Source organism: Amblyomma americanum, chromosome 8 (genome assembly GCF_052857255.1).
Source record: "Amblyomma americanum isolate KBUSLIRL-KWMA chromosome 8, ASM5285725v1, whole genome shotgun sequence".
NCBI lineage: Eukaryota > Metazoa > Arthropoda > Arachnida > Ixodida > Ixodidae > Amblyomma > Amblyomma americanum.
The window spans coordinates 93,661,472-93,678,873 of NC_135504.1; the positions used below are offsets into that span (position 1 = coordinate 93,661,472).

The 17,402-nt window shown below is 44.4% G+C and overlaps 1 protein-coding gene across 1 annotated transcript; it reads right to left on the minus strand.

Moving 5' to 3' along the window:
- Positions 1-1,760: 1,760 nt before the first annotated feature.
- LOC144102622 (deoxyribonuclease-2-beta-like) lies at positions 1,761-14,532 on the minus strand. Its single transcript, XM_077635842.1, has 6 exons — positions 14,403-14,532; positions 7,609-7,801; positions 4,437-4,509; positions 3,555-3,725; positions 2,632-2,695; positions 1,761-1,836 (listed from the first exon to the last, which is right to left on the minus strand). The coding sequence occupies exons 1-6, from the start codon at positions 14,525-14,527 to the stop codon at positions 1,761-1,763; spliced, it is 702 nt and encodes a 233-aa protein (XP_077491968.1). The 5' UTR covers positions 14,528-14,532.
- Positions 14,533-17,402: the final 2,870 nt, after the last annotated feature.

A 17,402-nucleotide genomic window follows, 5' to 3' on the forward strand; every position in this document is an offset into this window, starting at 1 on the left:
AGCTGCACTTCTTCTTTTGTGTTAATCTTCTTTATGGAAGCATGCTGCGCACTATATCTTCGAATTGTTTTCAGCCACCCAAATGCTACAATAGAAATAGCTCTATTTTGTGCTTTCTGTTGCCGCACACCAAATAAGAAAGCTGTTTACCCACAGCCATTTTTATCGAGTACAATATTTTTTGCTCCTGCGCCACAAATTATTTTACAAAAAGAGCGGTGCAGACCCTCCAGACGCGCGTTGTTTATTTGTGAACGAAGGTGAACCTAGTATGTGCGTTTCCTTTTTACCCTACGCTAATAAGTTTGTGTTTCAATAGAAAGGAAGAGACATAAGAAAAAAATTGGCAGTGCCAGGATATACATAGCGAGAGGTGCGTTTCCCTGGCTGAGCTGGTTGTGGTCACTGTTATGCGTAGCAATGATAGATGGGTATACACATCTTTTAATCATTTTGCTTGATAGAGACGAAGACTGCCCGATGACCTGTGAAGTAGTATGCAGCGGTCTCAATTTTGTCGATACTGTATTTCGTCTTGGTAGAGCTTCTTTAGTATACAAGCTCTATAGTAGTTCCCCATTTTGTAGTCTTGACGTGACGACCCAAAGCTAAATTAAAGTCAAACTTTTCTTTCATACACTGACTAAGAGAGTCATGTTTGCTGTTGAAATCACCCAAAGTCACACGCAACTGTGAAATCGTGCCGTAAGCTGGTATACACGTGACGACCACATCAATCGTCTGCTTGACAGATCTTCCCGGTGCCACTCAGACTCCTTGGATGATAATGCTGCTAAGAAGCCGAACACAGCCGGCTTCCCCATTATTCACCGCGATCGAAGAGAGGGAGATGTCTGACAGCGATGATACCTTGTTTCACGTACACACAGACTCCAGCGTTATTATTTGGTTCAAGCCAACTTCCAGACGACAACCTCAGGATCGGAAGAGTTAACCTTCTCTTGTCTGTACCGCCGTTTAACAGCGGCTGCACTCTCCTTCTCTGCATGCATGTCAAACTTTGTGATACAGACGCCCACTACATCTCTGCCTTTTACACGCAATGCTGCGAACGCGACACGTGGTTTGCGTGATAGAGCGGCGTGCGGCGAGGCGGCGACGAAGAACGCGGCGCAGCAGTGGCCTCTCTCTGGTTACCAATGGCATCGGCGCATGCTCACAACTGCTCATAAGCGTGACGTCACGTTCGGCTTTGACAGTGGAGCGGGCGCGCGGCCGCGATGACGGCGAAGCGCACGCCACAATTTGCTCCTCTTCAGTTTCCATGTTAACGGCGCATGCTCACAACTGGCCTCTCCCATGTACCTCGAAATGTTCGACTGGTAGCCTAGTGTAGCTCTCGCTACAAAATATAGAGAACATCAAAATAAGAAAAAACACAGCTTTAAAATTTAAACCACGCCAATAGTCTTTAGTGCCAACCATAATATTATGATGATCATTTGCCATTTGAAGCTTTCCTATATGATGCTATTTGATTTGATGTTTTTCGGTTTTCTGCATCCCATTGTCTTACATTGGCGCCAGTTTATTTCATTTTGTTTTGGCTGTCTTTTATGACTCGCCAATAATTTTATGGTTTATATTAATTGAACTGAGGCTTCTCTTTCCAATGATTTGCTTTACGGCTCGGAAAATACTTTTTATGTTTTTACGTTTGCCGCCTTATAAAAATTCTTACCTGCTTGGCACGCTGTGTTTGGATCATCCCCCGCCCCCCGTGCAGGGTGGCAAACCGGTTATTCTTTCGGTTCATCTCCCCGCCTTTCATCCTCCTCCTCCTCACTCTGCCCTTTCACCGCATACATAAGCTCCCTATTCGCCGAATCATGTCACTATGGAACATACGTAGTTACTTTTCAATGAAAGGAGAGTTTATCTCCGTTTCATGCGACAGCTTTCAGGGTGTCTGATAACGAAAATTCCGGATTCTCCACTAAATAAAAACCTGATTGGTCAATTGCCTCATGATATCATCAGTGTGCGATCGAAATAATGTCCCAAGCACAATTTTATTAATTTATCTAACATGGTTCACAAAATTCCTTCTACTTATCTGCAGAACCGCTTTCTTATTTAATCATAAAATTTAAAGAAAGTTCCAGCTGAGCTCCAGACACCATTTGAAATCAACGTGAAACCTGGTCAGCTAAACAGTTTCAAATCATTTTGTATCGAAAGTGTGCTAACAGCCACAACTCTCGGTGCCTTAAACGGCACCATGGCAGAGGCCCTTGGAAGAGCCTCTTAGATTACTAGTAGCGTAAACTTAGTTTTCGTCTTTAGGAAATCAGGCACGAATTCCTGATGGGTACACACAGCTTATTTCTCACCATCGTCATTACGGGCAGCTTCACTTGCATGTCACTAGAAAGCTCTCAGTAAGTCTTCAACAGTGCACCCCCATTGCGACCAAATGAAAAAGAAGGAAATGAGCACACATCGGTGCCAAAACTTGCACATTTGCAAATAACTACACCTATAGAATAATTCCGAGGTTTCGCAATCGCCAGAATAGGTTTTCCTCTTGTAGTCTTCAGGATATCGACCTTGAGGGACTTGTAGCCTCTTGAATAGTTTTTAGTCAGTATATTCCAAAATTTTGCATACTTCTGTGTCCACTTTGGAGCATGCCTCTGGTACACGTTCGCTGCCTGTACTTGCAGATGTTCAGCTGGGAAGATGGTAAGGAAATGACTCATTTATTCCCAGCACTATTCCACTTACGAAAATACCCGCTGATCGGTGTCAGCATTTTGACCGGAAGCAATCAAGTTATGGACACGGCAGTAACCTGGAGCATTCAATGCGCCACCCTGGAAGCGCAGAGCAATACACGATGTGTAATGAGAAGATTATTACTTGCGCAAACACTGAAAAAGAACGTTGCTAACGAATATGTACACCTGAGAGCTTTCAACATGCACTAGTAAAAGGCGGAGCAATCTACGGCTAGAAACTCAAGTATGCCAAATAAATTTTTTTTGCATTCCTTAATTGGCAATTGCGAAATATGAAAACTTAGTAAAAGAAGTTTTGCGATGCTATCAGAAGAAAAAAACATCTCATCAATCAATAAAAATGAAAGTAATTGCTAATTTGTACCCGCTATACAGCTAACCGCACTGCGCATTAGCATTTGGTAATGTTTATGGTTTATGGGGGATTTAATGTCCCAAAGCGACTTAGGCTATGATGGACGCCGTAGTGAAGGGCCCCGGAAGTTTCGACCACCGGGGGTTCTTTTACGTGCACTGACATCGCACAGCACACGGGCCTCTAGAGTTTCGCCTCCATCGAAATTCGACCGCCGCAGCCGGGATCGAACCCGCGTCTTTCAGGCCGGCAGCCGAGCGCCGTAACTACTCAGCCACCGCGGCGGCTCATTTGGTAATGTGTATGCCGCTGAAGGGCTAGGCAGGAGTCATATATTCGAATTAAAATATAAAAGTACTAACTACTCTAAATCTTATTTTGTAAAAGTAACTTGAGTAAGTTAGATAGTCCACAGAACATTATTGGAATCAGCTTACCAATATCTTCCACTGAGCGCATACGCATCGAAAGGCACAGAAAAAGCTGCCCATTCTCTCGCCCACTTCCTGTGTAAGCATAGCCTTGAGTTACATCCTCCACAAACCTGGGCACACTGTGCTGCAGCCACACCATTCCGTCACTATCATCCGTGCCAGCCATGAGGACGCCTGTTAGGAGAAATGAATGAATGACCCAGCTTTTCTACAGCCGAGGAAAAAAAGTGGCTATCTTGGGGGAAAGGGAAGAACATCGTCTGTTCACATCAATAGCTGCATGTGAGCTGCAATAGGCAGACATAACTGCTAAACTCTTATCACTCGCTTTTGCCATATAATTGTCGATAAAAAGAATGAGAACAGTAATGCACGCAATCTTAGACCAACTGGCACATGTGGTGGATGCAAACAAATTTTGTAATCAAATTTATTGGACAGCGGAAATAAAACCATCAGATGATGTAAGCTTTGAATGAAAGCGGTTCCAAAGTAGGTTCAGGGAGAACATGGCTCCTGTCAAAAGTCCTGCACCCTTGGCTCCTGATTCCAGCAGTGATGATGAGCGTTGATAGATGTTGAAGCGCCACTCCTCTTTATAAGTATTGCGCAGACATTTAATATAGACAGCAGGCTAGTAAATTGCATCCTGACCTATATTATTTGTGCGTCCTGTTGCTGTACTGTGTTGTTTTATGGCATTTATAGCCGTAAATATCTGTGATAAATGAGCTAAGAACTCAGCTTCATGTAGTCGGAATAGTCTTTGGCCAAGGTTGTCGTTGGTAATTAAGGCTAAATTATGTCTAAGGGTTTTGTAAGCATTAGGCAATATATTGGCTAGTTTTTCACATTCAGCAACCTGACAAATGACCTGAAACCTGCCTTTCGAATGTCCTCCCCTGGTGCCATTAAACGGTTCCGGCACCTGATCGTTGTAGGCCACGTAAGCCACTTTCTGTGACTATGATAAGCGCAAATTAGTCACCCCAATTTGAACTCAGTTCCAAAATAAATCAATGTTCGTAACTTTTTTGCGCAGTAATAAAAAAAGCTTACGGGGCAGGTTATAAATTGACAGACTATTAGAAAATACCAACGCATCAGAAATCATGTTTATACCAGCTCGTGCGTGTTAAATGCCACTCAGTACAAACGTCATCGGCAGATAATTTGAAAATTTCAAACTCTGTCTCTTGCATTGTGCTTTTATAACCCTAATAACTGTACTGCTGAGAACTTTTGGCAGCTACGAAAACATAACTTCTTTATCCGTAGTGTCAGTCCTACTGTAAGAGAACCATAGATAGGCTATTCTCCTTTGTGAGGTAACAGTCGCGTCCGTATGAGGTTTGTCAACAAACGATCGAATGTAAGAACACGTTTGCTTGCTGGAATTTTGGTTCCTAGAAATGCTTTTACCCCTACTAGGCATTGGTGATGAGAGTTATCGACAAATTGGAATTAGTGCGTCTCCAGTCTAGCTTTCTTTGTCATCACTTTCAAATGTAAGGCAACTGTGGAACACCGTAGGATACTTTTCTGAACATATGCGTTGGATTGGTGTAATATTCCGACCGGTAGCAAGGTCTTCGTTTTGCTGTTGGTCCCGCGTATGGAGAGATTAGTTGAGACCGACATAGAACAATTATTGGAAGTGTATTTTGTTACGAATAGTAGAAAACCATAAGCGTCCCAAGACGAGATTTTGGGTTATGCTGATTGTTATAATCGAATCCTGCGACACGCAAAACAACTGAATTTACAAAGAACCCAATTGGCAAAATGCGCTTATCCAGAACATCTGGATACGATGCAAAAAGTAGTAGAAATCGGATCAATTATTTTATGGCTGAATTTCAAGCACAAAGAGGGCAGTGGACCCGGCGCACATGCCAGCTGGTCTTGCAGCTCATTCGAGGCGAGCCAGACACTCAATAAAACTGGAAGAGGAGATGTGGGCAGAGTGGATGGCGGCGATACATTCTGGAAGCCGATGGGAAAAAATGGCATATCCTTCGGGGCACGCATAGCATGCAAGTACTGATATAAGTTGGTCAAATGCTTAGGGGAATTCCCTAAGGTGGAGCGAATTTCAATAAGGAAGCAAATTACTCACTGGCATCCACCCAACCGCAGCCATACGCCTAGAAACCAAAGCTATAAGGCCTGCGCAGAAACTTTGTAGTTAAAGAAAAATTCTCCCTGGCCCGGGGTTCCAACCCGGTACCACTGCTTCGTTTAAGCAGTCGCCCTAACACTTGAGCAAACTTGACGGCTTGCTATGGTAATGAGAGAGCGAATTGACCAATAACTTCAACTGGAACAATGCTGGTCAAATGCATACAGGAAATCACCCATGTTTGACTGAATTTATAAAAGGAGAGCAATTTAGTCATTGGCATCCACCCAAGCGCAGCCATACGCCTGCAAAAAAAACCTATACAGGTTCCACAGAAACTTCATAGTTAAAGAAACGACCGGCTTTACCCGGGGCTCCCGCCGAGGACCACCGCTCAACCGGAACATTCGCTCCACAAACTGAGATACCCGGGACAGCTAGCATATTAGGGAGAGAGAGAAATTATAAATTACTGGAAGTCTGAACACTTTCTGTGAAATATTTACGGAAAATCCCCTAATGCAGATAATGTTTGTAAAAAGTAAACAAATTAGTTGCTGGTATCCACCCAAGCACAGCCATGCGGGTACAAAGGAAAACTACTAGGGTCACTGCCGGAAAAATCCTGGACTCTTAATCCTGGACTGGAAATTAAGCCTGGACTGTGCCAGCTACGGCCACCCTATGGCCGCACACTACTTCATCACATCCGCTCACCCAGGTTACTGGCTGTCCTGCTGCGGTTCTTATACCTTAGAATTCTGTCTCTTATCTTTAAGAAACATCGGTTATCATGCCTTCGCATTATATTCTCTGCCAAGCCCATTTATTTCTCTTGATTTCGACTAGGATACCATTAACTCGAGTTTGATCACTGCCCGCTTCTTGTCTCTTAACCTTAAACCTGCGGTTTTTCTTTCCATGGCTCGCTGCGTTGTCCTGAACTTAAGGTGAACACTTCTCGTTAGCCTTCACGTTTCTGCACCGTGTGTAAGCACCGTTAAGATACACCTGGTGTACACTTTTCTCTTGAGGAATATTAGTAAGCTGCCATTCATGATCTGACAGAACCTGCCACACCCGCTTCACTCTATTCTTAATGTTCTAGTTATTTCGCTCTCATGATCCGGATCAGCTGTCACTACCTGCCTTAAGTAGAAGCATTCCCTTACCTCTCCCAGCATCTTGCTGCCAATTGTAAACTTCTGCTTTCTTCCGAGGATATTGATCATTACTTTGGTTTCCTGCTTATTATTTTTGTGCCCACAGTACTGCTCTGCCCGTGTAAGCAACTGATCATGTTTTGCAGTTCATCTCCTGAGTGCGCTCCAAAGGCAATGCCATCAACAAATCGCTGATTACTTAGGTATTATCCATTAACTTTTATCCAACACTGTTCCGAATCCCGGCATCTGAGTAGCTCCTGTAAACAGGAGGTGAATAGCTTTGGCGAGATCGTGTCGTCCTGCCTGACACCCTTCCGTATTGGAATTTGATTGCTGACCTTGTGGAGAACTATGGTACGTGTGGAGTAGTTATAGATATTTTTGAAGGGTTACCAATTCTCATAACAAAAGGCGGGCTTTCAGCCTTTCATTGGACTGACACGAGAAATTGTGCAGTAATTGTAGAAGGGAAAAAGGAGCGCAGATTCAAAAACTGAAATTGTTTACACCAGATCCCAGTGCAGCTCTTGCTTCACACTACAATCTAGAGCATTGCAAATTTGCTAGTGCGTCGTGTGCCTATATTGCGTTGAACAGGTACATTCGATGAAGTTTCATTCTGGTTCCACTACAAATATAAAAGTAATGAAAGAAGAGCCTATGTGTATCCTTCAGTCTCTTCCGTTGCTGGGCGAAAGGAGGGCAACTGCGTAATGTTTTTTTCCTTTAAAAGTTCCTCTATTGAAATCAAGCGAACTATAGCACTTACCGGATCTGGCTTTTTCCCGAATATTGGAGCGAGCGTTTCTCTGATAGGATTCAATTTTGAGACGTATATATCAGACGACAGCAGTATCCATATACTCTTTTTAGTACCACTGTCGCTGTAGGCCATTTCGCTCCCTTGCAAAGACATATAGCCATTAACGTTTTTCGTCTTCGGGAGCTTGTACAAAACAAACCTGGAAAAAAGACAGAATGAATGAATGAATGTGCTCTTTACCTGGAAAGAGAGGATGGAGAGCATTTGTTGGGCGAATTGCGTTTTTAAAAATTGGAGATGTATAGTTCTGTTATATACATGAGGGAATGTTTTGGATAGTTTAACCACACCATATACTGGGCTATTGATGGCACTTAAGAAAAATGGCCGTTCTTGAGCATGTCGTGAGCAAAGAAAAGTGCTTTCTAAGGAACGAAATTGGGTCACCAATATTAAATTTGCGCTACTTTGTAAATCAGTACTAAATGCGAACACAAAAAACACTTTTTTGTTTTCTAAATACGTTCAACTACTGCGTGTATTCTGTCTAGATACACAAAATCAATCAGGCCCTTACGTCCAGAGGGAGTTAAGTCGACTTCGGAAAGTGCATGCTGCGATATGCTGCTGCTTAGTTCGAACTAGAGAGTCCGCAAATGCGTTGCCGGCATGTACATCACATGGCTGTTTCTTTTATTTGTCATGGCATATCCTACAGCAACAAACAGGTCGTATTAGACCTGGGGATTAAAACATTCATTAAAAAGCCCGAGAAAAAGGATTGTGGTTGAAACTTGCGTGTCCAATGAGGCCAAAGTTGGCATCGCCAGCCTGTGCACTAGCGGAGCTCTCCTACCGAATGCAAACCGTGTGCTGTTAATAAGCCTCACGGTTTCAAGAAGTTTTAGACGATGATTCTATTCTAGTGTTAAGTACGGCAAAATTCAGAGCACATGCAGCAAAAGGACAAAAATGTGAAGGCATAACCTACAAAGAATGCTACTATATTCGAATCAGTGCGAAACCACGGATTTTTTCTATGTAGAAGACGAAGATAAGTGGGCAGTGTCCCGGGACAGAGCGCTCGCGCTATGTACGTACACGCGAGACGATTTTGCTCGGGTCCGTGGAGGAAGGAAAACTCAGGAGAGGCACTCGCTCTCCAAGCTGGACGTAAAAAAGTATGCCCGAAGTCTTGTGTCTTCGCAAAGATAATGGGTCTTTGGCCGACGGAGCAGCCAGTAGTAACGCAGGGCGCAGCGGCATCGTGTGCGGTACTGTCTGCTCCGCATGCGCAAGCGGGCTGAGGCGGCGGCCAAGTAGGGGGAGCAGGGGGGGAGCCGGCTTCAAAAATGCGATGTAACCGCCTATCCTCTTTTCTTTCCTTCCACCATGCTAGGGTTAGAACAGCCAGATTAGGGCTACGTAGAAGACGACGAAGAGCGGGCAGTGCTGCGGGATGGAGCATTCGCGCCAGGCGAACAGACAACGCTCGGATTTGCTCCGGGTTGGTACTCGTCGGATTAGTGCTTATGCAGTAAAAATTCGCTCTTGCGCATCGTCTCATTGTGCGTGTTTCATGCCTGGTGAACCATAAAATAGTTTGCCAACGTAAGGGCTGCAAAATAATTGGCCATCAGAATCTAATACATAAGTATGCCGGACACAAGTTCTCCCAGTGGCTTTGTGTGTGATAGCAGCGAGACATATAGCACTCCTGTGTTTCTACTTGTGTATAGTCCTTGTTTATCGCAGCATTCGCAATAAAGTGTGGTAGTTGATAAGCATTACAGACTTCATCTGGGCCAAAGGAAGAACACAGATGCCGTATTCTGCGCTGCCAAAACCCAATGAAGTGGTCGTATAGGGAACCAATGTATACGAACGGTGAATTTTTCTTGAACGAAGCTGAACGCATGGAGAAGCACTGCATGCGAAATTTGAACGGAGCCTGCCGAGAGCCGGACGTGTGCACAAAGGAAACAAAAAGACTACCAATTATTAAAATCATTTTCAGGTAACTTTTAGACGTACGCTATTGAATGGAGATGTGGCAGACTACTGTGTGAGCATCTGGATAATCCCTTTTAGTGTCGCAAACGAGATTATCACCACGTGTTTCTAGCAATTGGAGAGCAGAATTGTCATACGGCTTTAAACTTGACTTGGAATACACCGTAAAGAATGACAGCGTACCACACGCAAGCTCATGGACTTCTGAATCATTTCCACAGGCGGCTTAAGGCAGCGATAATGTCCATCCTTAACACGGCGCTAGCTTGGAAAACTTCTGCTTGTCTTCTTCAGTCTCTGTGAAACTTTCAAGTACAATTTGCACTGCGCAACCGCTGAAGTAGTTTATGAAACCCCCATTTGTCTACAGGCCGAGCTCGTCCAGACCGTGTTCTCTACCCACCACTTTGGGTGCGCCATGGCTCCACCCATTGCCGAAAATTCGTCATTCGCTCTTAAACTAGTGGAAACTCGGCAAACATTATCATGGACAGCCTTCTGCTTCAAAGACTTCAACGTCTCAAGTCACATAATCCTGCGAAATGACGCAATGCGGTGATTTCTCCACCCTCCAAGTACAGTGTTCTACCACACGTCCAAAACTTCACGATATGTGTTTGTGAAAGAAGGCATTTGTGTCGGTAGACGAATTGAAGCCTATCTCACTGATAACACTGCCAAATTATAACCTACGAAACATTTATCTGACCCGTCCTAGAGTATGCCGCGATTATTTTGGATCCACATACACAATCTAATATTACTAGAATTGAAAAAGTTCAAAGAAAATCAGCTAGGTTCATCTTTAACTCATACAGCTGGCGCACGCCCTCATCATTACGTATAGAAGCTGGAGAACTGGAAAGTTTCACATTGAGACGTTACCGGGATAGGATGAAATTTTTCTATTCACTCTATCATAACCAGCTGGAAAAAGATAAAAGTTTATTCATTCTGCCAGCTAACCGCCGCTCTACGCGCTCATATCACACTAAAAAAGTCCTGGATTTTTCGTGCAGAACTAAGACATCTAAAAATTCCTTTTTTACGCGCACTACATGCGATTGGTATGCGTTATCCTCCCACACGGTCGACTGCCCAGCGGTTTCGTCTTTCCTCTGTGCACTTGCGCACAAATCCTGAGTGACATGTTCCTCCCCCCCCCTAAAAAAAATTACATTCATGTTGTAAATAGTATCTTGTTTTTTGTTTTTGTTCTGATTTATTATTCAGCGTCCTGTATCTTGTTTGCTGATTTTGATGTTTTTGAATTTGCTGATTTGTGTTGTCCATTCCTGCCTAAGCCCTGATAGTAAGGCTGGCAGTACCTGTAAAATAAATAAAAATAAATAAATCTGCAGTGCCTGTCTCGCCCAGCTTTCTATACGCGCCGTTCCTTCACACCATCTCCTCCAGCGCCTGCTGAACCAAAGAGCGTCCACTGGCTACCAGACTCTGCGGGCGGGGGCTTCACGGCGGGGCCTTCTTGCGGCGGCGCGCACCGACCTGACGACAGTGAAGGAGCCCCGAAAGCGAATCACCAGATGCCAGCACTGTGCTCTGCTAATTAATCAGTCGCTCTACGTTAAGGCGACAGTTCGATCAGCTTCCTCATACTTCGCTGCAGAGCAAAGCGTGTTCTGCCAGCTTTTGAATCAAAACACGAACTCAGGAGTGATACAAGCACTTCCGGTTCGTTTCATGAAATAAATACAGCTTTAAGCATTGCCTTTTTTGTCATGAGTGTCTTCCGCGCTTTTATCAAATCAAATCAGTTGATTTTTGCCACCTATAAATTTCCAGATGGAGGAGAGACGAAAGAAAAAGCTGCCCATTCACAGCCTGACTGGCCCGCAGCACCCAGTTTGGCACAGCGGCAGTATCAGTCACCAGCAGACAGATATGTAAAAAGATAAATAACTCATGCGCAGTACAGCATTACAATACAATAAGCCAGTCATGATTGGAAACTTCAAACCAGAACAATCATATTTAAATAATATTGCAAACAGAGCAAAACAGGAAAAAAAGGAAAGAAACGCAGACACACACGCTCACCAGGGAAACATTCCAGTGTCAAAAATGAATTAAAATAAATTATATGTATTCATGGATATGTTACAGCACTCATGAAGTTCACAGGCAGGTAGCATTGCTACCTACTTCTTCTATCTTTCTTCATGTTTTTTTTTCATCTTTCTTGTTCTTTCTTTTCCTCATCGGTTCGAAATGTACAGCGCTTTCAGTAATTTTTGTGTATTTTTTAGACGGATCTAATTTCTTGGCCAATTCGCAGCATTACATTTCTGTGCGTTGGTGGTGGGCGTCACGTTCACGGGATACGGGGAGATATATAATATGGTTATAACAAAATTGAAGGTATGCCTGCACATCATTCACGGAGTCGGCGTCAACGTGAGCCAAGCACGTAGGCTGGCACTTCACCGAAATAATATATTACATCAATTAGACGTTTGGCCCATACAGAACCTCAAGAATGCCCTAGAATCAAGCGTTTTGTAAGATTGCCACACAGAAAGTAAAATTTTTCAAGCAGTTGATAATAAATTAAATGGACCCTTCGTATGTATTTAGACTTAGAGCTAAGAACGGTGAACAAATCGGCCATACCTTCACAAAATGCAATCCGCAACTGAGTTAGTAAAAATGTCCTTGAAAAATGGTTTACTTCACCATTTTTTGCAGGGTAAAATGTTACTAAAGATATTAACACCAAGTATTTTGTTCGTGCGTGCAAATTTTGTACAGCTTGATTCCGCAATTTCTTTTCTTGTTCGAGCTACTATGCAGTATAAATTCTTCGGTATGCACACTAAATTCGCGTGCAATTTCACTCAACAAATGTTCGAGTTATCCCCTTCCTTATCGTTGCCCTGCCACTCGATTTCGGTGCTCTTCTGTTTTGAAAGAATTCAATGCTTGTTTGTCAATAAGAACGAAGTTGAGCACCATTAAAACCAATGTATGGTTTTACATGTCGATGCGACGATCAAGATGCTCTTAACATAAACAGTATCTATCGTAACCTGACTACACTAACCTGATGATCGTGCTGACTGAGCGCCTTGTCATTAAGATTTGAAGTATTTTTGGCGCGGCGGCGGCCACATTTATTTCGCTGAATGACGGGCGCCGGTCCGGCGAGACCTAGCCAGCTGCGCAACGAAGCGCCCGAGCTGTTTGCCGACCTTGAAAGCACTCTAGCTTTGCATGTTCCCGCTCGCCAGAGCTAAGAATTCCAAGCTTGCACTCGCAGCGCGGCAGGCGCGGTGCCGCGATAATGATCGCTACAGGGGCCCCTACGAACAGAGAACGGCGACCGTAAGCTTGCCGTGCCCTGTAGCTCAGTTGTTAGTGGGAGTGCTCCGGGGAAGCGGCGGTCTCGGGTGTGAACCCCGGGCAAGGACGAATATTTATTTAACTGCGAAGTTTCTTAGAAAGCTGTATAGCTTTCCAATGTAGCTGTATAGATGCGCTTGGGTGGTTGCCAATGAATAATTACTCCCTTTTTACTGATGATAGTAGCAAGTCGCGAAGTTAGGCTAGTCGGTTCTTTAGTTCAGTCATTGTGATATTGCGCCAGGACGGGACCACAAGACGAGGCTCAAACAGGATCACACAAAGCGCAGATTTCAAACTAGTTTATAGCGTGAAAAAAGGAGCATTATAAGGGCCTTAAAAAGCAAAAAACTGGGCACATTCGTAGATATAGTGAGCATAATGCGGCGACAACCAAGGGATAACAACGCACAGTATGCCCTAAGGCCAATAGACAGCCGGGACGTGCCCATCAAGGAATTCAGTCTATTTTCTCCATACTGTCACGAAGTGGTGACTGCGGTCCGGAGAGCAGAAAGGCTGCGAAAATTGTGTATAAACAAAACTCTTTATTTCGGTTGACTTGCGACCACAGTAGACTGAATCCCTCGGCGGCGGCGTAGCAACAATCGTGGTCGGCGGTCGTCAAACAGAGTGCCCGCCGCTGTCGGCCGTGCTCAATTTAAAGCTGATAGCGAACATTCCATATAAAGCGTAGCAAAGTTACTAGAACATTGTAGAACAACTCAGAATCAGCTCTGCCTGGATGCAATCAATCGAGATAAATCTGGTCGGGTCTAGCATCGCAAACAAAGCAAAAAAGCGGCGTGCTGGCAGCTTTGAAGAATGAACAAACAAATACTGCAAAGACTCGCGGCAATAATAATACAGATGGAGAGCTGACGTAGTTGTCACCCCTCTTGGCGATGTAGAAAGCCTCGACTACTTCTCTTTCCGTTTTTGTTTTTGCCTTCAATGGGAATGTTTTTATTTCCAACAAGTGCGCAGCTGTTGTTGTCGCAGCTGTTTCAGTGCTGGGGAAGATTGCTGCCCGTAACGGTGCGCATGGATCGTTGATCTTCTTCAGCTCTCTCATTTAAGCAGCGGCCAGTTTGTCCTATGTGAGACCGGCCCAATGATACCTGTATGTCGTATGTCAGAAACTCATTTTTTCGAATTTGCACTCATGGTCCTTCTTCCACAAGTTGCCACCCAGTTTTTTGTTTTGTTCAGTACGTCTCGTTTTTTCAGCCCCGGCAAACTCAAGAAGGTGTGCCCCCTAACTAAGGGATGGGTACATCTTTGCGAAATGTAGATAATGAAACAAAATATATCACATGGTTAAGCCTGCAACGCTGCACCTTTCTGTTATGTTCATGGCGCACAGATTAAAAAAAAATGTTCCCTAACGCCCGAGGCCTTCTTCGTTGAGGCGGTCAAACACTTACCAGTCAACAGGTTTTCCTGTAGCATCCCTGCATGAAATTTTCTTTCCGTTCTGACCAAACACATCAGCAGCATTTAAAAACATCGCTAGAAGAAATATAGACAGAATTAAAGGAAGGCGAACCATGATATTAGTGTACAGACGCTGCCTTCGAACGGTAAAGATACGATGCACACAGAGATATATAGCTTTGTGTAGTCATTCTTAAGAAGCAGCATTATAGAGTGGTGGTAATAGATAAAAATGTCACGTCACTTCTGCAATGCATTCCTTTATGCCCTACTGCATTTTTTCTGTAAAGTGATACGGAACACGTTAACATGCTTTTTGCGAAGATAAAAATGTCACATTAGGCACGTCAGCTACGACTTTAACGAGCTACTTGTGTCTCATTGGCTCCTTGTTTCAAGTGACCGGTAAGTGTCTTCGTCGAATATGAAAACTTACCCTAAGACTGGAGCGCCGAAAGAAAGGCCTGATTGCAGCCTGCAGAAGTGACCTTCGAGAAGAAACAAAATGTTCCTCAATGTCGGGTCCCTCAAGATGTTGATTCTGAGAAATTTTCAGGAACACATGGCCAGAAACATTAAGCCATTGCGCCACTGCAGTGGCATTACGGACGAATTGACCACCTATGCTAAAACCTAAGACGTTGAGAAAGTCATCGCTTGACCGGTAAAGATGCCTCGCTGGTGTAAAATGATGCACGAACAAGGAGCCACAGTGGTGACACTTTTGATCCCATGTAATAACGTTAGTGTTTGTTGAAACAGTACTGCGGGAGAACGGAGGGATAGAAATGTTCGGCGTTTCGTGTGCAGTTGTTTGCTTGATAGATTGCATATTGTCAAGTGCAATCTACGAGGCATATTTTAAAATTGAGAAATCAGACAACTATTCCGGAGAAACCGGCGGCTGGACTGCAGTGCTGGATTGGACAAACTGTACCCTCACTTTTGTAAATATCAGTCTTTGCATCACACACTTTTTAGTCACATTCCTCAGTCCATTTTCTTATAGGCCCGCCAACGCTAAAGACTAGAACCCAGCATTGCTGGCTAGTTTAAAAAAAGTAAAAAACTCTAGTATTGTGGTCAATAGTTGTAGATTTATAAAACTTCATTTTGAAAAAGATAATTAAGGCCAGCTTAAAAGTAATGGAAACCAACCACGGGTGGCAAGAACGGGCAAAAAGTGCGGGATGCCTCAAAGCATTTCTTCTATTTGAATTTTACGCCGTAACGACGTCAACTTAGCCTGATTACGCTGCTCGCGAGAACTGTATGCTTAGAGCAAATGAACAGTACTCATGCGCCAGTGACATTTAAACAAAAGAAAGAGGTTTTGAAGGCAAACATTTTTTTCAAAAGTGGAGCAGTGGATTTCTCTTCTGAAATCGGACCCCAGGAGATGTATTCATCGAGAAGCACAGTGAAATAACCAAGGCCAGTTTGTAAGTTCATGTCAGCTCGCTGCGTGGATATCACGCCAGAATCGCAACCCACTTCAAGGAAATGACTGTCGTCCTCTGTGCTCTCATCACTTAGCTCGACCGGTGCGCTGGAGAGCTTGTGGACATTTTCGTGCTGGCCTCCAGATTTATGCGCAATTCCTTGCTAGGCGACCCGGTGCTTCCCGTAGATTGTCCAGCCTGCGCAAAGAATGGTGGTCTTTCACGACTTAGAAACGACGGTCTTAGAGGTAAGGTCGGAATTTCTTCGTGGCCCACACAATCGTGAAGCTCTCTTTTTCGCTGGAGTTCTTGATTTTTCAACAAGACAGTACGCGACTCGCATACGCGACCACTCGCTCTACGCCATCTTAGTGTTGGAGAAGGGCAGCACCCAGGCCGATGCTGCTTGCGTCGGTGTGGATCTCGGTGGCAGCGTCCTCATCAAAATGAAAAAGAACAGGGCTTGTGTGCTGGCGTCGGCGAAGCTCTGTGAAAGCCTCCTGTTGCTTGGTAGTCCAGACGAACCAGGTATCGTAACGCGTCTAACGGGTGAGGGTTCCCAAATCTAGAAGTGGCGATAAAGCAACGGTAGTAGGCGCACATACCAAGGAAGCATTTGAGTGTTTTCTTTGTAGAAAAAAACGGAAATTCGGTTCGGGCGGCAATTTCGTCCCTAACGGGGTCGACACCATCGGCGCTTACAACGTGGCGAGACACGAATTTGCGTAGCTTAAGTGGCGTTTTTCAAGCTTGAGCGCTAATTTGGCCGACCACACAGAATCTATTACAGTCCGCCCGCATTCCAGATGTTCATGGAAGGTTTCAGAGAGCATGATCACTTCATCCAGATTATCTAAACAGGGTTGCCATTTGAGGTGAGAGAGGACAGTATCCATCATTCGCTGAAACGTGAAAGGCTGGAAGCGCTACCGAAGGGCAACACCTCCAATGCGTATAGGCCATCGAGAGTGATGAAGGCAGCTTATTCGGGTCACGTACATCAACGGCAATACAACGGTACCCGTTCTTTAAATAAACCGAGGACTATATTTGAGGCGGCGAAGTTCGTCGAGTGAGTCGTCGCGCCGGGCAATAGGTATACGTCCGTTTTGTTATTGTACTCAGCTTCCTGTAACTTTGGTTGAATAATGCCGACATTAAAGATCTTATTTTCACTTACATTTTGATGGTCTCCCATCCTTTATATGAAATACGAAACGGCTGCTGCCGTATCGGGCGGGCATTGTCGAACGTGATGATGCGTTGTTGCTTAATGGCCGTCTGTTGAACTTTCTAAGAAGATGCGAAGCAGTTTGCGTATTGACGTAGTAAGGCACGTAGATCGCGGTGTTGAACCTATGATAGCCCACAGGTCATGCCGTTGCGATCGAGAGGCATGTTCTGAGATTCCACGGCTTAGCAAGTAAAGCGTTCCGAAACATCGGCTAATCGGTCGTGAACGCGATTGCTGTGGCACGGAAGAGGTGCCGAGGTTGGTTTGTAAAATTTGTAACCAGTAGTTGGGACCTACCAATGCGGAGGTAGAGG